Source organism: Pezoporus flaviventris, unplaced genomic scaffold, assembly GCF_033815535.1.
Source record: "Pezoporus flaviventris isolate CSIRO_AGI_PZ_B2104156 unplaced genomic scaffold, CSIRO_AGI_Pfla_v1 ptg000013l, whole genome shotgun sequence".
In the NCBI taxonomy this organism is placed as follows: Eukaryota; Metazoa; Chordata; class Aves; order Psittaciformes; family Psittacidae; genus Pezoporus; species Pezoporus flaviventris.
In genome coordinates this window covers 19421001-19443847 of record NW_026892561.1, presented here as the reverse complement: position 1 = coordinate 19443847, position 22847 = coordinate 19421001, and the positions used below count along the sequence as shown (strand labels likewise).

The 22847-nt window shown below is 52.4% G+C and overlaps 1 protein-coding gene across 2 annotated transcripts; it reads right to left on the bottom strand.

Annotated features, from left to right (window-relative positions):
- Positions 1-1793: 1793 nt before the first annotated feature.
- SEC16B (SEC16 homolog B, endoplasmic reticulum export factor) lies at positions 1794-21993 on the bottom strand. Of its 2 annotated transcripts, none has more exons than XM_061452039.1 (26): positions 21942-21993; positions 20589-20913; positions 19401-19507; positions 18740-18845; positions 18509-18623; positions 17609-17750; positions 17113-17270; positions 16461-16522; positions 15086-15221; positions 14342-14569; positions 13690-13787; positions 12930-13011; positions 12689-12806; positions 11965-12076; positions 11615-11720; positions 10941-11081; positions 8001-8114; positions 7226-7298; positions 4788-5036; positions 4147-4217; positions 3674-3814; positions 3385-3492; positions 2525-2606; positions 2353-2435; positions 2184-2252; positions 1794-1899 (listed from the first exon to the last, which is right to left on the bottom strand). In XM_061452039.1, the coding sequence occupies exons 2-26, from the start codon at positions 20837-20839 to the stop codon at positions 1831-1833; spliced, it is 3021 nt and encodes a 1006-aa protein (XP_061308023.1). In that variant the 5' UTR covers positions 20840-20913; positions 21942-21993; the 3' UTR covers positions 1794-1830. The 2 variants fall into 2 exon arrangements, with proteins under 2 accessions (XP_061308023.1, XP_061308024.1); XM_061452040.1 differs by having other exon boundaries at positions 2353-2432.
- Positions 21994-22847: the final 854 nt, after the last annotated feature.

The window sequence follows — 22847 nt, the reverse complement described above, 5'->3', positions numbered from 1 at the left end:
GCCTTGGCCTCCGAGCCTGTCACGATGGGGACACAGCACCACAATCAGCAGGTCCCAGCCATACAGCCTGCCACAAGCAGGTCTTGGCCCCAAAGCCCATCAAAAGTGGGCCCAAAGCTCACATTGTCACAAGCAGGTCTTAGCCCTACAGCCCATCACAAGGGGGCCGGGGCCCACAGCCTGCGGCAAGCAGGTCTCGGCCCCACCCGTTATCACAAGGAGGGCCGAGCCCCATCGTCTGTCACGGGTGAGTCCGGTCCCGCAGCCCTGCGACAGCCGCGCCCCCCCGCAAGGCCACCGCTTTCTGCCCACACGGGGAAGCGGTGAGGGAACAACCCCCGGCTCCGCCTCCGAGGACGGGGCGGGTGTACATTAACATGCAACGCGGTGCGCGCTGGGTACCGCGGTGCTCACCCTGAGCTAGAAGCAGAGGCGCTGCCCGCGCATATATAGTGCTGCCGGGAAAAACGTGGAGCGTCCGGGGGAAGCTCACCGCCGAGGCCACGCACTGGGTGCGCGTCACCCCGCCCCGCCTCGGGGAAGGTCTGAGGGAAGGGCCGCCCGCGGCTCCAGCAGAGCCCCGCCCGCGACGGGCGGGTGAGCCACCAGAAAGGGGGGGCGCCGGGAGGGCCGGCCTGGGCAGGAGAAGCCGAGCAGGGTCCGGGGCGGGTCCTGCCCCCCACGGAACCTCCGGTGGATGCTCGATGGCCCCGCGGTGCTTTGAGACAGACTCACGGCCGGCGATTGCTGAGTCCAATGGGTGAGGTGGGGCATCGCCCTACAACCCAATTCAGACTACTCTCCCCCGGACACCCTTTTCTGCCTCACGTACCCTTTAACCCGCCCAACACACTGGCGGCAGAGCCTGGGCAAACAACCAGACGACATTGTGTGGGATTTATTCCATCTCCTGCGCTGCCACAGAGAGGTGGTGGCCCATGCCGTGCAACACAGCCTCTTGATAGCTCAGAAACCTCCACACACATGTTAGAGTGCCAACGTCAAAAATGCTCCTCACATCAGAAAAGAGGTTGCTATTACCATCCTTCTCCAAGGAAAAGGACGACATTTCAGCCCCCTGACAGCCAGCTTGAGTCCCACGCAGGTTTACAGGGTATCCCCACCATCAGCCTTGGAAACAGACCAGCTCCCAGGGCTCTCATCAATCCCTTACCCACCCGGCGAGCATGGATGGGAGCTGGTAAGGTTTCAGCAAGGGCTCACCCGCCTGTTTCCTCTCCCAACTTTGCAACAGGCATTACCATCACTAGCAACCACACAGGAGACACAAATGCAGGGACAGGAGACACCTGAGGTTACCTCATCCGTCTGCCAACGCACAAGAAAATCCCGCGTGCCCGTGTTTGGCTGATTTGCACTTGCAGATCTCCAAGGGGAAGATTTCACAGCCTCCCAGGACTGTCCTGATGCTTAACATCCTTACAGCTAAAGGTGTTTCTTCTTAGTATCTACGTGAAATCTTCCCTGCTGCAAATTAAGCCTTCCTATTCCTGCTCCCGTGGAAGCTGTGGGGACACTCAGGCACCACCCCCTGAAAAACAGCCTCCTGCGTGCCAGAGGGCTGTCATCACATTGCCCATCCTCCCCCAGCAGATCTTGCCTAGAAAAAACAACCTCATGGCCTCTTCAGGGGTCATTTTCCCCTCAACCTCTTACCACCCCTGCTCTTCTCTTCCACACTTGCTCCAGTTTGGCCCTGTCTCCCAGTGCAGCATCCCAGCTGGGCCACTGTGCCCAGCTAAGACCTGCTTCAAAAATAATCACAAACACCATTTTGGTTCACAATGGTCACTGCTATTGATTTCTGCTTCAGAGAGGGTTGGGGTAGCGCCACTGGGAAAGCAGCCTGGGTTGGGTGGGTCGAGAGGCAGTAATGAGCTGGGAAGAGAGAGATATGGTGTTAGGGAGGGGTATACCCAAAAACGTGGAGCTGTTGTCCTCAGGATGTAGCCACCAGCATCACCCCCACCTTTTCCTTCTCCATCACACACCTCCCTGTCACTGTCCTCCCCTGCTTCATTGTCTTATAAATCAAACTCTTACCCAGGGCTGGTCCCCGCTGCATCCCCATCCCATTGCAGGCTGCTTGCAATCTGCACCATCCAAAAAGCCAAGAGTCACCCTCAACCCTATCCAGCAACACCTTGGAAGGATGCTCTCACCTGGGAGACCTGGAGAGGGTTGAACAGGGGGATTGCCCCCACTGGTGGTGGATGTTCATGGAACCCAGTCTGGAAAGGGTGAAGGGAAAGAAAATTAACAGACAGAGGGGTCCTGGACACCTCTTTTCCTCCCCCCTAACACACACAAATACCTCTTTCTTCTCCTCACCTGCTCTCCTGCTGACTCCCATGATCCTTTCATCTCAATGGACAGCGGAGTAATAGCAAAAGCATTTTCCCCTTGCAAGCCTGCTGGGGTATGCAACAATTACAATACTTAAGAAGAGCAGCTTCTAAAAAGCTGACAGGGACAGGGACAAGGGGACCCATGTGGCATTTACCAGGGTTTCTGGAGGGAGGCTGAGCCGAAGGGGCTCTCCGAGCTGCAAGAGGGGTGTCAGATGGGAATGGTGATGTCTGTTCCTGAAAGCACAGCCACCCATGTAAAGCAGAAGTTCCTCGCATGCTGAGAAGACTTCTGCACCAAATACCACACCACATTTTCAGGGTACCACTCAGCAGGATGGGGTACCCCAAGAGCTACAGGCAACCAAGCTAAGGAGGGGCTACAGGGTCAGGGCAAGCAACCCCTGTCACAACCTAAACCACCTGGAGAGGTGAAAATTAGGCAGGAGGCTGGACACCAAGCCTGTGTACAGTGCAAGGGGCCATCAGTGTCCATGGGCCATACTCTTCTCCTCATCTCCTTCTGGTTTTGGAAGAATATCACAAAATTTTCTGCTCTGGGACTGCAGTCAGGGATGTCACCCTGAGGACTCAGCCAGGACTGGGATAACCGTGCATGGCTGCTTCCCCCTCTCTGCTGTGCTTCCAATTAAAGAGGTTTTCCTTCCCTTCAGCTCCTAAAACCTGCCCAAGCCATGCCTCTCGCAGCTGCTGCTTTCTGCTTCAGCGGAGGGCAAGCAATCTCCACAGAGTTTGCCAAGTGCTCAGAGGACCTCCCAGATCAAAAAGGGTTTAATAAATTTACAATTGTTATTAACCAATGATTGACTTCCAGGGTAAAAGGGCTCCTGGTCCTGCTCTGTTCCCACATAGAGCAGCAATGGCCATGAAGAGGAGTGCGATGGCACAGCCCAGCCACCTGCACAAGGACAAAGTGGGTAATGGTGGAGCCTTGTCACCCATCCTCATGGCTGTACCCTGTTACTTAGGGACCGGACAGCCTTCTGTCTCCTACCTGCAGTTCCGGTGTGGGGGAGTCTGGTGAAGTCTCAGACACATCTCTGGGAGAGGTTTCCTTGGTGGGCTTCGACCGAAACCAGCCAAACCACCTGAATCCAGAGTTCTGGGAAATGGAGGTAGTCACAAAGGAAAATAGTGGAAATGCATGAGAAGGGGAGGATGCCATGGCCACCCAGATACCTGCCGGTAGCAGGCTCTATTCTACCAGAGGCAGGGCAGACACCAAGCATCAGAGGCAGACAAGCTCACAGCATGAGGCTTCACATCAGCTCTGGCATGCTCACCTTGTCCTCATCCAGCTTCAGTGCCTCTGCTGATGCCAGCTCTTCAGCAGTATCCTCAGCCACGCTCTCTGAGGAAGGCCGGCTGTCATCTTCCAAGGAAACAGTGGAGGTCTCCGAGACAGTCTGAGCCTTTAACCCCTCCTGGCATTGGAGATGCAGCTGCCATGTGGTGTTCCCAGAGAAGCTACCCCAAAGCACTATTAGATTGCTGCCAGAATTCCACCATGCCAGACTTAGATAGCATCCCTAGGGACCTCCGCATCCCTTACACAGCAGATGGGGAGAAGTAACACCCACAGCAGGCAGGAGGTAGGAGGTAGGAGGCTGCGGAGGACTACCCTAATCCATCAGGCAACACAGCTGGCACCATGATGGGCAGTTTTGAGAGTTAAGTGAGTGGAAGGATAAGTTAGCAAGTCCCAAATCCCCTCAGAGTTCCCAGTGGGATGGTCTCCTTGATTCCTCTGACTTACCTGCTCTTTTGGGAGGGATGGCTGCATCCCCTCAGGGGACAACAGGGCACCCCAGGGCTCCCCAGCTTCTCCTGTGGAACAGAGGGAAGGACACAGTTTGACCAGAAGAGCTCCTGCCATGTCTATCAGACGCATTTTCAGTGCTGTAATCATCCCACCCTAGAACAAGGCTGTGTGGCCAAGATGCTCCCCCTGGGCAGGAGATGAAAAAGGCCTTTCTGGTCCCTGTCAGCCCCAGGGAGGAAGTCACAAGGGTGCACCAGTGCATCTCAAACCTGGCTTGCGCTGCTGGATGCGAAGCTGGTTTTCCATCTAGCAGAAAAGCAGCAACACTGCCAACAACCCACAGGTGTCCTCCTTGCTGCTTTGGGCAAGATGTCCTAAAAATGAAGGCCCACCTGCCCAGGGTGGCCAGCACTGCTGGACTTGGTTTGCATGCACAGCACTGGGGCAAACATGGCTTCCCATCTGAGACAAGGTTGGAAGGAAATGAGGTGCTGGGTGAAGGCAGTGCTAGCAGGGAGCAGCAGCTGAAGTGGCACACGTGCCATAAGGGATCACGCATCCCTGAGGGACACACCATGCCCCTGCTGCTAACTGGGGCAGACATTTGTGCAGAGAAATAAGGCTGGAGCACTTACCTGCTGGTGGCAGTGGCTGTAGAGGGGGCTCAGCAAAATCCACTCCCAGAGGGGTGGTTGTCCCTGGGTCTAGCACTGGGGGCTGCAGCTCCTGCCCAATGCTGAGCAGTGGTGATGCTGTGTCCTGAACAGGTGCCAAAGAGCAGAAGGACACATCCTGTTGGGAGCTGGATCCCTGGGGTGGCACAGGCTGATACTGGTCATGCTGGTAGCCTTCACTCTGGGGAAGCTCATGGCCAGGCTCTTCATCTGCAAAAAGTGTTTACTCCAGAGTTTATAATGTCATTGGATCATTGCACAGAATTCTCCCCTTTTCCTTTACACATCAGCGGGAGTCAGGGAGCTGAGGAGGGACCACGGGGACCGTAAGAGGGTGAGGGATGAGGTAGGGCACAACACAGCAGCAGGGACCCTTCAGAGGCTTCATGTAAGGGGGGCTGTGAAAGACAGGGCTGGGGCAGAGAGCTGTGACCTCCTGGGAACATGCCTGAGGTTGCAAATGAATTTAGAAGTGAAATGTTATGGAAGCAAAGAAACTAAGCACAAGCAGCATCTGCCAGAACTTCAAAGGAGCCTCCAAGCCTTTTTGTCCACTCCTGCTGCACACCCCAAGTAGAAAAGAAAATTCATCAGGAAGCCTTCATTCCTGCTCCACAGGAGCAACCACGAATGAGTTCCTTGCTTTGGGCAGATTTATTCAGAGTTGGGTTGGTTGGGTTTTTTTTTTGTTTGAAAGGTAGGTTGAGCAAGTGGGGCTTGTTTTATTTAACACATTACTCTGCCTGGTGTTAGTCACGGTTCAGGCAGCACACTGCTGTTGGTCCCAGGTTTGTGCCCTGCTTGTTCCAGCTCTTCAGCCTCCAGCCAGGAACCTGCTGGGCACTGCAAAGTTTCTTTTTATCACCATGGAATATGGCCAGGCAGGACCCAGATCCCGTAGGTCTGAGCCTGGAGACAGACTAATGACACCTCTTGGATGTGGTGCTATAAAACCCTTTGCTTTGCCTGCCAGCATTGCCTCCAGCCTGCTCAGGATTGGCTTCACACCCGTGAGCTGCTCTCTCACAGTCTGGAGATGCTCGAGATCCACAGGGAGGAGGATGGATTCTGAACTGCACACTACCTGGCAAGCTCAACCAGAGAAAGCCAGAGGCCAACCCAGTCTGTAATGATGGATGGGGAGGTTACTGTGACCACACAGATCTCAGCTTGGCACCTTGTTTTGGGCTTTGTCTTTCCAAGATGGACGAATTCAGTACCAAGTCAGCTTTCTCTGCATGCAGTTCCCTCAGATGGTGACTCTGGATGGCATTTTCTATGAACAAAGGCACAAAATATTGGGAGAGCAAGCTGCAGAGACCACATAGAGCAGATCTGGTCCCTCAGAGAAGCCATCCCATCCTATCTGTGACTTTCTTCCAGGGGAGGATGATCATAGCCTCAGCCTTTGATAGCAGCAGAAGGCAATCAGGATTGATGATCCCTTTTACTGCCTGGGAGACCTCTTTGAAGGGGAATCTGGAAGCAGCAGGCAAAGCTGATAGGAAGAAATGGCTTGGGGGATTTTTGTCATGTTTTATCCTGTCTTCAACAGCCTTTCTTCACCCATCGGTGCCAGTGTTCCCAGCAGAAAGCTGTATCTGAGCAGCAGTGAGGAGCAGTGGGGCTGTGCTGGGGTGTCCTGCTGATAGAAATGACTGTGAAGCAACACTGATGGGTCACGAGCCCCTGAACTTCTCCTTGATGGGACAATCCCATGGATGTGCTGCCTGCCCAGCTAGGAAAGGAAAGCTCTCCAGCCCTTTCCTTGATAGTCACCTAGGGGAAGTTCATGTCCTTGATCTTGATGTCTCTTGACCCTCTGGGTGGACTGTGGTTGGAGTGTACTCTTGGGGTCAACCAAGAGGCAAGGCAAAGGGATGAAAATGGAAGGGGAAATGCAGCAGCTTCACCAACAGGCATGCTGCAGCCCAGCACACAGAAGGATGAGCTCCTTCCCAAATCTTTCACTCTGCAAGTGTGAAATCCCCTTAGCTCAGCTCCAGTTTGCACCCTGAGAGGACTGCCTGGGAAAAAGGCTGCCTCCCCCAGGGCTCAGCCAGCAGACACATGCTGAATGCTGCCCACCTCCAGCCCCCCTTCTCCTCTCACGGCATCAGCAGGGACTCCTGAAGCTGCAGGAATCATCCCCAATTACACAGACTTTGTAGGGAGGGCACACGCATCAACCCCTCTATTTGCAGCCCATCCCTGGCAGCCCCACACTGCAAGGATGCATCCAGGCAGGAGCAAAATTTGGAGCCCTGGGGGGATGTAAGGAGTAGCTGCTGAGAAGTGCTCCAGGGAGCAGGGAGCTGCCTCCCAGGCCATGGCAGCACAGCTCCACATGTACAGAAGTATAGTGTGGTGACTGCAACCTGCTGTTTCATTTTCTTTACCTGCCATCACTGCAGCAGCACAGGAGAGCCCTGGCTGAGTGAGTGACACATCCAGTGGGAGGTCATCTTCCACCTGCAAGGAGTCAGAGGGAAAACATGATAAAACAGACAGAAAAAAAAGATGGCGCAGGTCAGACTAAGGAAACCACAAAGCCAATATAAAGGAAAGCATGATGGTTGTGGGTCTGGGGCTTATGATCCACCCCAGGCTGCAGGAGCCCAGGTTACAGGTGAGACCCATACCAGCATGGTCACAGATCTTTCCCAGCAAGTGAAGGGGGCTGCACTGTTACCCTGCTGAGAGCTGACAGGAGAGAAACTGGAGACAGAAAAGGGCAAAAAACCAAAAGCAAGCAAGAAACCTGAACTAAGAGCATTAATCCAAGAACCAGACCAAAGAAAACACACCTGCAAGGGGGTGCCCCACCAGTGTCATCTGCAAAATCCTCACTACAAGGATCCCATCATTCACCCACCAGCCCAACCCAACTGCCATTCCTGAGCCAAGAAAAGGTGTGCTCTGCCCCATGAAAACTCTGCAGCCCTCACTGCCCACACCCTCAGGTGCTGCAACCCCATGGTCCTGCTGAAGTTGCAGGTCCCACAGCAGAGGCCACATCTCTGAGCTCACAAGCCAAGGAGAAAGGCACCTGGGCAGCAACAGATATCAAACTTCCACACCCATCCCCTTGATTCAGGGCTGAGGAGGAGGATGCTCCTGCAGACAAACTACAACACAGACTGGCTGCCCCACAGCATCCCCGCTCCTCCTTACCTCCCACTCCCGGCAGCAGCCTTGGAGCTGTACCAGCCAGTCAGGCTCCAGCATCTGGTCCTGCTCTGGCATCTCCAGGAGCAGAGGGTCAGAGAGTTTCAGCCGCTCGGCCAGCTGCAGAGCCAGGAGGGCAATAACACTCGTCACACATTTCAGCTCCACAGGGAGGAGTCCGACCCTTGCAGCAATTGCACATGGTTGAACACACAGGCCCGGGGAAAAACAGCACCAGAGGCACACTTCATAATATGGGGGTAAAAGTAACACTAGCCTCTTGTGCAAGATTTATTCCCTCTCCCACATTGCTACAGAGAGCTGCTGTAGCAGATAAACCTTCCAGCAGGGCTACCTCAGACACCTCCACAAAGATGTCAGAATGCCAAAGATGCACTTCACATCACATCACAGAGGCAGGTTACTGTTACCATCCGTTTCTCCTCCAAGGGAAAGGACCACCTTTCAGACCCCTGACAGCCAGCTTGAGTCCACACAGGCTTGCAGGGTATCCCCACCATCAGCCTTGGAAACAGACCAGCTCCCAGGGCTCTCATCAACCCCTTACCCACCCTGCGAGCATGGATGGGAGCTGGTAAGGTTTCAGCAAGGGCTCACCTGCCTGTTTCCTCTCCCAACTTTGCAACAGGCATTACCATCACTAGCAACCACACAGGAGACACAAATGCAGGGACAGGAGACACCTGAGGTTACCTCATCCGTCTGCCAACGCACAAGAAAATCCCGCGTGCCCGTGTTTGGCTGATTTGCACTTGCAGATCTCCAAGGGGAAGATTTCACAGCCTCCCAGGACTGTCCTGATGCTTAACATCCTTACAGCTAAAGGTGTTTCTTCTTAGTATCTACGTGAAATCTTCCCTGCTGCAAATTAAGCCTTCCTATTCCTGCTCCCGTGGAAGCTGTGGGGACACTCAGGCACCACCCCCTGAAAAACAGCCTCCTGCGTGCCAGAGGGCTGTCATCACATTGCCCATCCTCCCCCAGCAGATCTTGCCTAGAAAAAACAACCTCATGGCCTCTTCAGGGGTCATTTTCCCCTCAACCTCTTACCACCCCTGCTCTTCTCTTCTACACTTGCTCCAGTTTGGCCCTGTCTCCCAGTGCAGCATCCCAGCTGGGCCACTGTGCTCAGCCAAGACCCCTGAGACCTGAGCATGGGGGGGTTATCACGTCGGTGTCTCACACATGCCGTTCTTGTTCTCATAGCCCAAAACAACATTATAAGATTGGGTTTGTTTCCTTTTTTGCAACAGCATCCTGTTATGTTGCTGCTCAGTATTTTTTCCATGCTCCACTATCTCCCCCATGTTCCTCTCTGCAGTATTGCTGCAGCAAGTCTAATTTCTCCTGCAAGAGAGGGGTCCGTGCTGCCGTGGCTTCAGCCAACTCAATGACATGGGGCTCCAGCAGCTACTGTCAACACAGCAAGAAGCTCTTCTGGGGTGACCCATCCCACCAGCCCAGGGTGAAATGGAGGGCTCCCTGCAGAGCTAAATCCCAGTCTGGAGAAATTGCTTAGATAAGGATGCAGTTTAAGACAGCTGGATGGGGGGATATGACACTTAAAGCACTGCTCTTCATCTGAGCCTTTACTGAATTTTCTCTTACTGGTATCAACTCACTTCTTTGGTGTTTATCAAGCTCCCTCACACTCATTTACCTTCTATGCTTCTATGATTTAAGGCGGCCACATGTTCCTATTCCCAAAGTTTTTAAAACAAACTCCAAACCAGCACAAAACACTTCCCAATTCCAGGAGGTTACAGCAAGACATGACCCACGCAGTCAGAGCCCAGCTTGAGACAGAGACTGGCCACAGAAAACAGAGTAACCCAGCGCACAGCCCGGAGCTTGCACTACCTAGAAATCCACTGTCCCATCTCTTTGCAAACACACATGCATTCATCCTAAATCAATTGCAGGAAAGAGGAAATTATAAGCATGATTACTCCTAAACGGGGGGAATGTTTAATCCAAAAGCTAATGTGCACTTTGATCCAATATTAATGAACCAGCACCTGGTTGTATATCGTCCCCAGCTTCAAAAGAGGGGAAGTCTTAATCAAACACTAATGTGTAGCATAATTTGTAACACAGCCTAAAACATCAAAGACAAGAGCATCTACGAATGCACTAGTTTTTCAGATGAAAGTGTTTTCTCCCAGGAGAAGCATTATCCCCAGCAGAACAGCAGATCCGAGAGGCTGTTAGGCAGTAAATAGGTTTCAGTGATAAGGGGGCTGTGTGAGGCAAGCTTTGGGCAATTTCTGCAGCACCTGCTTCAGAAGGGCATCCTTGCTGCCCTTATCTCACAGCACCGTGGCTTTTGTCCCGTTCCTGACAGAGGAAGGCTCCAAGCAGCCTCAGCACTGCCCTGGTGATGTGCATGGAGCAGGCAGACCTGCTCTCCCAAGAGCCCAACCTGCTCAGGGAAAGCTGGGACACTTTGCTTCACCCCTCCCTGCCCCAGCACCCTGCTCATGAAGCAGAAGAGCTGGGCTCAGTGCTACAAGCTGGGACATGCTTCTATTCACTGTGAACCCAAAAGAGCCCCTGGCAGGTAAATGGAATTGTGGGATGATGCTGGAGGGGAAATGTGAAGCACTCACACTTCAGCTTCTCAAGTCTGTGCCATTTATAAGTTCAAAAAGCCTCTCCAGAATACAAAACTTCCTTTGCTTCCAAATAACTCTGCTCCTACTTGGCAGTCAACACAACTCCTTTGTTTCTATCCCAGATCCATAGGTATGAGAGACACCATGGAGGTGTTGGCCTTGCTGTGTTCCATACACAGCAAACCCTGGGGAGCTGCTCAGAGCTGCCAAGCACCCCCAACCATGGGAAACTCCAAGGATGCTTCCCACCACACCAGGTCCTGAATATGTATCATATCCTGCCAAGAATGCAGAGGGGTACAAGACTCACCTTCATCACTTGCTGGGCCAGGACAGGATGGCTGGATGGATCCTGGCTTAGGAGCACGGTGGCAATCTGCTCACAGTATTGCAGGGCCTGGGCTGGGAGTCCATAGTCAACCAAGAGAGAGGCATAGAGGAGCTTGTATATCTTGCGAGAGGGAAACAGAACGGATATATGAGGGTAGGAGATGCTCACAGGCATGGGCACCCTCTGCTATGGCACATCATCCCAGCATGACTCAGCATCACAGTTCTCATCACCCAGAGGTCATCTGCAACTTGGCATCCCCATGGGGCCATCCAGCTTCATCCAGCTCCCCAAACCACAGCACTGTCACAAGGCCAGCCCAGCCCAGAACCAGCAAACCAGCAGTGGGGGAAAGACACCAGCCCACAGTCTTCATTTACTCACCCGATATGTGCAGTGCCTGAGATAGCAGCAGACCTATTTGCAATACGAAAAGCCTATCCATTACCCCAGAGAGCAGGAAAGCAGCAAGACCTGAGCAAGCACTGATCAAACACATCATGACCCAAATTCTGGAGGAACCCCTTGGCCAGGGCATCAGCAAGGAGACAAGCCTTGAAAAGCAGCCTGAATCCCTGGCTTCAGAGGGATGGATGCATGTTTTGGGGCAGGCCTGAGCTGCTGCACCAGATGTATTTGTGAATCTCCACTACCTGGAAGGGGAGCAGGAAGGATTCAGGCTGCCGTAGCCGCTGGCAGTACTCAAAGATTTCCGTCCGCTGGATGGCCTCCATTCTGGCAAACTGGGCAAACCCCTGCCTGCAGAGGAGAGAGACAGGTTCAACAAGCAGGAGCAGAGCTCTCTTCCCAGGCAGCCCCACAAACAGATTCACAGCTCCTCCATTTGTGCCAGCCTGCAGCTGGAGAAGCCCAGAGCAAAGTTCACATTAAGAGCAGTAAGCCCCAAACCAGTGATTGTTTTTGCATAAAAGTGAGATCCTGGGGATAAGGAGAAGGTGGGACATGTCCCTCAGGTGAAAGCACTGCCTCCTGGCTCACTCACCGGTGGCTGCTGCCCAGCAGAGCCATGCGATCTGCCTTCACCCCGAAGTAACCAAAGGGGATATCTGCCATCAGGTAGCAGAAATGAGCTGCTTCAACTGATCCCTTGCCAGCTGGATGGGAGATAAAAGACAAACACTTAGTCCTAAGAGGTCACCTTGTGGTCAGCATTGCTTTCAGGCCCCCAAGCTCACTGAAAACGCAATCCCAATCACCCCACTTTTCCTCGCTGTTCAGACAGACCTGGATCCCTCCCTTCTCCCTGCTTTTCATCTGTATTCCCCAATTGCTGGTTTCTGCACCTAGGAGGAGTTTCATTTCAGTGGCAGAACCGGGGAAGCCTGACCAGGCACTAGCTCCAGCTTCAAATCTGTAGGGTGTCATTATTAGCATGAAATCCTTGAGAGCTCCCACCACCAGGAGTACATCTCAGTCCCTGCAGTTACATATGCCCTCCCCAGATCCAGCGATTCCAGTCATTCATCTCCAAAAGAGCAGTTAATGGGTATACATGAACCTGACTTATCTGCCAGCACAAAGGGCAGTGGGATCCATCAACACCTCATCCCTGCTACTGCACAGGTACAGGCACACATACTTCATCTTGGCACCAATGCACATCCATGCCAGCATGGACATGCACAGCAACATCGCAGGTGCCCACCCACTATCACAAAAGAGCAGGAACAGCAGGAACATAACTGCTCACAACAGCCTGGGCTCACCCAAAGTGTCTCCCATGGTGACGATGGCTCGGTGGTTCAGCTCCGTGTCTCCAACCTTGTTGGACAACAGCACAGCCAGGTGGGGCCTCCAGTCTCCCCACGTGCCATCTCCACAGCACTGGAGGGAAACAAGAGGCAAGCGAAGGTGAACAGAGATGGTCACCACAAGGTGGATGTCACAGGCAGGTCAGCATAGGGTACACAGGGTACACAGGCTGGGGCCAGCCTTTTGCTCACAGACCAGCGCTGCCTGAGGGATTCTTCCTGACATGAGCTGGAAGAGGGTCTGCAGGGGGTCATTGGTGACCAGTGTGCTGGTGAACCTGTGAGGAGACAACAGAGATAGGGCTGCTGTGCTGGGACCCGAAACCCTCATTCACCTTCAAGAGCATGTCCCAAATGCCCCAGGAAAGCAGTGTCCTGAGAGGCTTCCTGGAGAAGGGGGAAAGGATCAACAGCCCACCAAGCTGATTATCTGCATTACCTTCAGAGCAGGCAAGTCCTCAGGGCAACACTGGATAAAACCTCCATATAAGGATTTGGTTTGCACAAGACATAAAATACCTGCTTTACTCTCCCTGAAGGGATCAACCCAATCCAGACTAAGTACATTAATTCCACCAGAAAACATTCATACAAGTGGGACGAACAGCTCAGACTAGGCTGGATCATGGTGAAGATGGCTCAGCTCTCCCTATCCCAATGGCTTTTACTAGAGCAGCAAGGGCAAAGCCAAAGACTCAGAATAAATACACCCTACATCTCCAGGAAATGCCTTTCCTTCTGCTTTCCAGAACCAAGCTCCCACTTGGTTTCTCCCATCCATTAGGAAGCCCATCAAAATGGATGCCCTGTCCCCACTTTGCCCCCTCTGAAATGGTCAACTGAAATCAGTGACTTTTTTAATTCAGTGTGCTGAGGCTGAAGGTACCCAGAGGGATAACAGGTTTGGCAAAGCGAGTCACAGAGCATTGCACCTTACTTTAGCTCCTCCAACTTACCCAGAGAGCACCCAGCTGTAGGTTCGAGGGTCCATCTTGCTGGAGAGGAAGAGGGCATGTCCCCAAAGATGGTTTCTCATGGCCCAGACTAGAGCATCCTGCAGAAAAGGTAGAAACAAAAAAGGGGATTGCACTAACTCTGCTCCCCTGCCTTCCTCTGCTGCTCACCCAGCTCAGAAAAGAGCTCTCATAACTGCTCTGGCTTTAACTAGTACCCTCCAAAAAACTCTTCTGAGTTCCCAAAAGACCCTTTATCTTTCTACCACAGTAAGAACTGGGACCTTCATAGCAGTATTGTCTTTACTGGATTTCCAGGTCTGTGCTCCCTGTTAACTGTCAGTGTCATTACTGATAATGATGCATCCATCCCCCCTCTTTCTCTGTGGCCTTTGATACCCCTTGAGATCACATAGCTGCAACAAAACCCACAGTGCTGGTAGAAGTCTCTACATCTTGTCTTCATTTAAGGCCCCATCCCGATTCCCAATGGTAGGGAAATCACTGCCATAAGCCGTGTTGTACAAACAGCTTGAAGGGTTGATCCCCCAGCCACAAGGCACCTCTTCACCAGCCTTCCTTTTAAAACCTGTCTGATGAGGCCAAAAAGACCAAGAATAAAAGCCTTTTGTCCTGGATCCCACTCACCACTTACTTTCTTCCTGCCATAGTAGAGGAGCTTGGTGAACTTCTCCACTATCTGTGCCTGTGTCTCCACAACGGGAGGGATGTCCCCTGTGATGAGGTCCAGTGTCCCTGTCTGATGCAACATCCATTCGTCATCTGTCAGGCCTATCAGGTTTGCCGCAGGGTTTTGCCTCTTGTACTTCTGGCGCCTGCAGTCTTCCATCAGCAGCTCAGCTGTGTCTGAGCCCACCATGGACTGCAAAAGGGAAGGGGAGGAGTGAGACTGCCCCACAAGTAAAGGCTGATGGCACTTCCAGTCCAACACCCTCATCCTAGGACATTTCCCTAACAAGACCAGCACTGGCCACCAGCACACACTTTTGGAGGGCAAAAGATTCAGCACAACTAGCAAAACCTTCACAAGACTTGCTCTGAAGCCACAAATTAGATTGGGTGGATTTCATTGAGTTAAGGGAATAATCCCCTTTCAAGCATAAACACTGGCTCCTCAACGAAGGTAGCACCAGTCCTTCTCACAGCTACTATAGCATTGGGTCGTTGGTAGTTCTCAAGGATGAAAAGCAATCATCACAGAGAAGGGTTTGCTCCAACTATCCAGGCAGCATCAAACTGATTGACTGTACTATGGGATTGGGTGGGTTTTAAGGTACATCCCCCCTAAAAATAGCAACTGGATCAAGAGGTATCTTGGGGGTATAACTTGTCTCACCTCTAAGATCAAAAGTGTCAGCCCCTTCCACAGGACACCTACCCCATTCTGCCGGCAGAGAAGGACCAGGAGTTTCCAGAGAAGACATGAATCTCTGCCTCTCTGTGTTGAGAGATCACAGCTTGTGGCTATCTTCTGCTGGCAAAATGCCATCACATCCACCTTGTGCAGATCTTCCCTACAGCAGCAAAGAGAGGCATCAACAGAAACCCAAGGCATAGCAATCTAGGACATGAGACTCAACATGTCCCCAGGTTCACTAATGGGGCTGCCAAAGATTCAAAGTGACAGATGGAGATCTCCAGTGCCAATGACCACACAACACATTGGCCACACCAAGCTCAAAAATGCTTAAATGTTATAATAATTATGACTCTGTAGACTTCTGTTTCAGGGACTCAGAGTGCATCTCAAACCCTCTCTCTGCCCTCCTGATATTTTCATCCATTCATCTACAAAGAACCCCAGTTTTGCTTTGCTGTGTTGCTGTTACAGCCGTGGATGCTCAAGGCTGCAGGAGCAGGCACGCATACAAGCAGTATCTTTTATTTAACTTGCATAGTGCAGAGAGAAAGACACGCTTGTGACCATATAATCCCTTTGGGTATGAAACAGAAGCAGAAACCTTTAAGCTATGTGCAAGCCAGACAGAACCGCTCTCTTACAATAAAATAAACAGACCATTGGAAAGAAAGGGTGGCTGAGATCAGCCAGGGTGGACGGGCTGGGGATTGAGATGCTGATCCTGACTCAATCACACCAACATATCATATAGAGATTCCCCAAATCCCATTTGGCACAAACGTTAGCCTCTAGGTCTTGTACCCAGCTGCTGGGCATAAGCAGCTTTTTAGCTCAGTAAATGGCTTTCTTCCTTCTGCACAATCCTTTTCTCTCCCTTCTTTGGTTGAGTGGCCAGAAGACACACTGGTGTGACCAGTATAGTACAGAGAAAACCTGATGGAACACACCATGATTCATCCCCAGGCTCACACTGGATGAAGAGGCATACTGAGTCTGCCCTTGCTGTGTTCAACAGTCCTGGGGGACAAAAACTTTAGGAAAAGCTAAATCACAGGCTGACCCAGCGCTTTAGACATCCAAAGAAATCTCCCAAAAATCAGTTTTCTGGGACATGAGTACAAAATAAGGTCAGACATACAAACCACACTTGAGCCCACACTCTGAATATTCAAAACTACCCCCATCTCCCACAATACAAACCAACCTACACCACAGCAAAGGGGCTGGGCTCCCAGTATGAACCTAGTCTTGGCCTTTGCAGATATCTCGGTATCATGGGGACCTTAAAGCCTGACTTGAGCTCCTGTCTCCTCACAAAGGAGAGATGCTCCCAGGCCAGCCATGCCAGCACAGCCTGGAAGCCACAGCTCCTGGACTTGCCTATGCAGCATACCTGGCCAGGGGCCCTGGGAAGGCCTGTAGTTCCTCCAGCTCTTTTGTGCCATGAAGGACAACCTATAACACAAGAGCAAATTCAGCAGCTGGACTTCAGCAATCTGACCAGCCACAGCTGGGCTAGCTGAAAGTCAATGCTTGCACCAAGATTCAACAGTGCTGGTGAACCCACTCTCTGTGCTGTTCTAAGATAACCCCAGAGCATAGACCCTAAACCATCACATGGACACCAGTGCTAAGGTCCAGGAAAAAAATGCCTATTGGATGGCATCTGTCTGCTTTGGGAGGCAAAATAGGAGACTGAGGGTATGGATATGGCTTCTGTATTTAAGCATCTCAGAAAGACGAGTAGAATTATCCTTCAAAGAGGTATGGACCACATCTGTACCTCACTGTGAACAGCTCACAGATGACAAGGGTTACAGAACTGAAAGAGCAGGATGCAGGACCCAAATGCTGAAAGCAATGCTCCTGCACAGGCTGACACAATGCAGGGCCTTCATGTGGGCTGGAGACAAGATGACTGCAGGGGATGAGAAGGTTGCTAAGGAGGCTGTTTGGGTGAGAACAGTGTTTGCATCCCTCAAGATGAATGGAGTCACTCCAGCAAGGGGACAGAGGACAGTTTGGGGTGGCAGGCTGTGACATACCTCCAGGCTGTGTAGCTCAACAAGGGCTAGCTGCCCCTTGGCAGGGTGGCGGGGACACACCAGCACCAGCTGGCCTCTGGCTCCAAAGCACACCACCGTGTGTGGCACTGAGAACTTGAGGGGTACCACTGGGGCTGGGGTGGACACCAAGGGCCTCCCTGCAATGACACACAGGCCACTGTGAGTCCCCTCACCCTGACCCCACACCACCTCCACTATGAAGGACATATCCAGGTCCCAACCTAGTCCCCCAACTTAAGTGACCCTCCACTGACTACCCCCATGCTAGAACTGTCCTCTAAAGCAGGAGGCATGCATGGCAGCTCCTGCACCTACCATAGAAGTGCCACTGGACAAGGGACCTGCCCTGCAGCCCTAAAGTCATGACTTGTGCCTGCATAACATCCTCCAGAAAAGGACCAAGCTACCTAATGCCAGCCATTTATTTCTTTGCTCCCCCATTGTCAGAGGGGGCCAGGGCCCCATCACACCTCACCTGCTTGTGCCAGGCCCCAGGTCCCTGAAAGAGCAGGGTCATAGTGGTCAGCACCTTCACGGATGTACTGGCTGAGCTCATAGCCGCTGGAGCTGAGCCCTGACTCGCGGTACTGCAGGAGCAGGCTGGGCTGGTCTGATGGCTGCAAGGGAAGGAGAAAACACAAACCTGGCTGAGAAACTGGGGACACCGCTGCTTTTCTGCTCCCAGAGCAGTGGGACAGGCTCTGCTGCCCCATGGAAGTGCCCAGCAGAGGAAGCACGGCACAGCCAGTTCCCATCTGAGCAGGTCACACCCTTCAGCATCTGAGGTTCATCATAGCGCTTTCATCATAGCACATCATATTTTTATCATACCCAATGGCTTTTATAATAACTGACATGAGCCACCAATAGCTTTCCTAGCCATAGCATAGACTCCTAGACAGCCAGCAGATGCGGCTTGGGAACTCACATAGTATTGCCCAGGAGCAAAACCACAGCAGCTCTGATTTGGCCTCTTCATTTACTCTTGGCAAAACAGTGATCAGGCCATAAGTGTGATGGAGCAGGACTTGGTGGACAGAGCCAGCAATGATACACAGCTTGCAGCTACCTGGGAATGATGCAGAAGAGCATCCCACCAAGCCTGGATTTCTGTCCTGCTCTTGGACATGTGCAGGAGTGGTGTACAATGCCATGCCTGGTGGAGCAACAGCCCAGCATATGGAGAGTTCACAAATGCCAATAATCCATGATAATAATCCCCAGAGATTGTTAGGCAATGAGTGCAACATAGCAGAGCAGCCCTTTCCTCCTCAGCTTCTTTCCCAGCTGAAGGAGAGATACACAGATTGCTCCCAAAAATCCCTTTGAGATCCCCAAGTGCTTTGCCATCCACCCCTACCCGTCTTGAGGTTACCTCTTGGGGCTGGCCACCAGCCTCCCCCAGATCACCGCTGTGGGTTTCCCCCCCTGCCCTCTCCTTTCTGGCAGCCAAGGTGTAGCTGTCGTCATAGGGGTCGCAGGTCTGCTTCCTGCAGGCAGGCAAAAGGAGACACCCTGAAGGTCAGAGGATGTGTGACCAGTCACAGACCTGCTGATTTTGCAGCAGATTGTTGTGCCAGGAGATGCCCAGACTGCCCACCCTTACCTATCTGGCGCCGGGGAGCTTGCAGCCAGGTTGGGGTGGTAACCCTTGTAGTAGTGCTGGTCCTGGTAGTTGGTACTCTTGCTGTAATGCTCCCCCTGTCTCAGGTCTAGGGAGGGAATCAAGATTTAGCATTGCCCATCCAGAGCTGCAAGCCATAATGAAGTTGCAAAAGAAAAGTGATGAGTCAGGCAATTTGCCATGCACACCCCATTTGCTTCCAAATTAGCCCAACACATTGGAGGTATGATAAAGCCTCGTACGCATTTGCCAACACAGCATGGATGTCCTTTCCTCTTTCTTCCCTTCCCTTTTCTTCAGCCCAGAAACTCCAGAAAGAGCAAAAATGAGGCCTCAGACACCATGATCACAAAGCACCATGAGCACTGAGTTCAGCATGGAACCGGGAATGACACAGGGTTTTAACCATGAAGATCAAGATCAAACACCCCCTTGAGTGCATCCAGTTCCTGCTCACATTTCCCAAATGCAAACTGAGGGCAGTGCTGCATGGGGAGAACAGCACCGATGACCCAGTAGCGTGGGCAGAGCAAAGCCCTGGAGAGGTGCAAGCCCTGGAAGAACCACCCATTTTGGATAAAGCATTGCCTCTTCTCCTGCAACAAGCTGCCTCCATCTGCAGACCCAAAGGATAAGTCCCTACCTCTGTCACCCTGCCAGGCCACTGGCTGCCACTGGTAGCTTTGGTAGGTGTAATCATCCCCATAGCTGGCTGCTGGGTACTGCCAGTGGGGGTCTTCATATCCTTGCCTGAAACACAACACAGCATACTTACTCTGAGAAAGAAAGGGCACCACTGCAGGCTCTAGAAAACATTTAGGATTAGAACTAGACTTTTGGAGGCAGAAAATGTGATGGAAATACAGCAAGGTACCCTGCCCAGGTACCCTGATCAGCAGCAGAAACTGGTCAAGCATCCTTCCTGGAAGGAGCAGCAGAAGGTTTAGATACTCTCCCATCCTGCTCCATAAGAAAGCTGTGCACTGCAGCTTCAGGTGATGCCCACTTTCAGCTCAGTGGTGTGGACCTGTCATGGAGATCAGCTCTCACCCATATTTTAGGAGACATCTCCCAAAAGCACCTTCTCTGCCAAGCTCTGGAGCCACCAGCCCAGAGGGACTGCACAGCCCAGCAGGACTCCCTCTGTGCTGGAGCCCAGGAAAGCCACTCAGCTCTCACATACCTTAGGTCTTTCACAACTGACAGTGATCTGGTGAGCTCCATGCAACACCCCCCTTCCCAGCGTGAGTATCATACAGCCTCAGTGCAAAACCCTGCATATCCGCACCATAACGCTCTGAGGGCAATAACTCAGGCAAATCATCCCAAATTTGCTGGAGCACTCAAAGACATTTCTCAGCGCTGAGAGCATCATCTAACCCACATTTTATCCTTCCATCCTCCGCTGTTTCAGCAGCTGAGCTTGCAAGCTGCCTTTAGCTCCTATATACCATTTATATTTTTATTGTTCACCTTGTGCTTCGTAAAAATGAAATTTATTTAATCAAACCTTCAAGAAAAATGCAGCTCGGGACTGAGATGAAGCCTGTAAAACTGCAACCTCAGAAGTCACAGCTGTAGGAAGAAATCAGAGCTGCAACTACTATCCAGGCTTAAATATAAAAGTCACCAGCTACTTAATAGCTGGACATCACCTATTCACACACTGCCTCCCCAAGGCTGCTCTCTATGCTGCCTGTGCAGTTCCAAGGGCAGGACCCATATCACAAGCCCCCATGCTTCAGTGGTGAAATGGCCACATCTCATTGTAAGAAGGTTTAGAACAGGAAGGGGGCTCAGCAGGAGCACCGCTGCGTTGTGCAGCTCTCACCTGGAGTAGGGCCTGCTGGGGTAGCTGCTTTCATAGCGCTCAGCCAGGGCAGCCAGCCTGCCAGCATCCCTGCGGGGAGGGTGGCCTGGGGGGTGACCCCCATCCCAGGAGCCGGGACGAGGCCGGGGCCCTGTGTGGAGACTCCCCCTCCTGGGCTGCAGTGGGGGGCCATGGTGCACCTCTCCCCATGGCCCCCGGGCTGCCTGCCTCTCCCAGGGCTGGGGCAGCCGAGCAGGGGCCTGGGGGTCCATCACAATCTTGCCGGGGGGATCCTCTCCAGTTTTGGGGTGGAAGCAGAGGTTAGGTCCGAAATGTCTTTAGTGGCCTGCAAACAATGAAGTCACAGCGCAGCTGATAAACAGCGTTTCACCTCCCCTGTAGGCCCCCCCATGAAGCTCACCACCTACTCTGCTTCTGGGAGCCTGCTGGAAACCCAGCATCCTTCCCAAAATTCCCAGAGGCAAGGAAAAGCCATCTCCACATCTGCCTAAACTTGAAGCGCCCCTTGAAACGCCAGGATGAAATGGTCCATTCTGAAAGCAAGAGGCATCCAGCTGTTCCCAGAGTGAGAGGTAGCACCCTCGTGCATCCCCAGCCAGCCCTTGCAAAGCACCACCACTCACAGCCTCCCCAAGGAGGTGAGAAATCAGCTTTACCTCTGTGACAAGGCAGCGAAACCCCGCATTATGTGTGGCAGGGAAAGAGATATTGGTAAGACACAAACAGGACAGGGAGAATTATTCTCACATAAATAAGTAGGGACAGAGGAAGGGAGAAATGGAGCTTTGTTCACGTGTGCTATGAGGTGGGGTGGAAACAGGGGTTTCCTCCTGCCTTTCAGCTCCAGCAAGAATATAAAAGTTCAAGAGGATGATAGATTCACTTGTAATGGTCCCATGCAAAAGAGGAAACCCTAATGAGAACCCAAAAGAGGAAACCCTAATGACAACCCAGGGCAATACATGGGTGAAGCCCCAGCCACCAGGGAAGCATGCCACCCCTCAAGCTCCCCATGTGTCCTCTTGCAACATTGGCACACAAACCACCCCCACCACAAAGGCTCACAAACCTCCCCAGCACAGGCAGAGGCCATCTGGACCACTTTGTCACCCCATCACATGCAAAGTTTAAGGTACTTCGGGATAATTTCAGGGCTGGGGAAGACACTCGGGTCTAAACAGAGGCAGCTGAGTTTTTACCCCTTTCAGGTGAAAGCAGGGTTAAATCGTTGCTCTAAACATCCCCATGCACAAGCATCCTGGCACCCATCATTTTGGTCCCATAGAGGCCCCCCCCTAATTTCCAGCTAGGGGTTCCCACTGCTGTCCACCCCCCGGCAGCAGCCAAACACACCTGATCGGGTGCCGCTGGGGCCCTCCTTCCGCTCCCCATGCACTGCTGCCAAAGTCCACTGCCACATGGGCTACGGGCAAAGGGCAGCCTCCGCTCCTCCAGCACACACCGACCCACTGGCCCTGCTCGTGGGGCATTTGCATGGCTATTTGCATCCCTAAGGGTCACCCTCCCCATCAGTTGTGTCTCTCGTCACCCAGGAGATGGAGCACACAGCTCCCAACAGCTCAAAAACACCCACATATTTCTCCTGTGTTTTTTAATGCTGTAAGTATCCTCCTCTATGTATCCTCACACTTCCTAAATTATAATAAAGGCTGCTGGCTGAGTTGTTGGTTTAATCCAGACTCAGCCACAGCTCAAGTAAATAACATCTGTCCCACTGGCCACTGCCTGGGGCTGAATTCGGGCAGGATGGAGCTGGAGCCCACCCCAGCAATGCCTCATCTAAGTCTTTATAGTGCAATAATAATGGGCTCACCCTATAAGCAACCAGGGATTCCTGCCTGGATACCCTCTCCCAGCCTCCCCCAGGCACCTTAAAAACCAAAAAAGAGGAGTAAATTACATCAAATGGCATCAGAAAGCTGCAGTAAAAGCTACGTGTAAGAGCCAGCATCTTCCACCTAGCAGTCTAGCAATATACCTTCTTCTCCCCTTTCTCCAGGGAAAACATGCATGGTTTCCTAATCCCCAAAGCCTCCATTTGCTGCTTCCACTGCAGCCAGATTTCAGCCCTAGGGCAGCACAGAGGAACATGGGATGACCAGCAGAAAGAATGAGCTTTGTTTCCTTCCTCCTTTTTTCACACCCTGGCAGTCCCAGCTTTCCCTGGCCTTGCATGAGTGCCTTCAAATTACCTCCACCATGACACCACAACACAGATTGATTTGGAATTCACAGGCA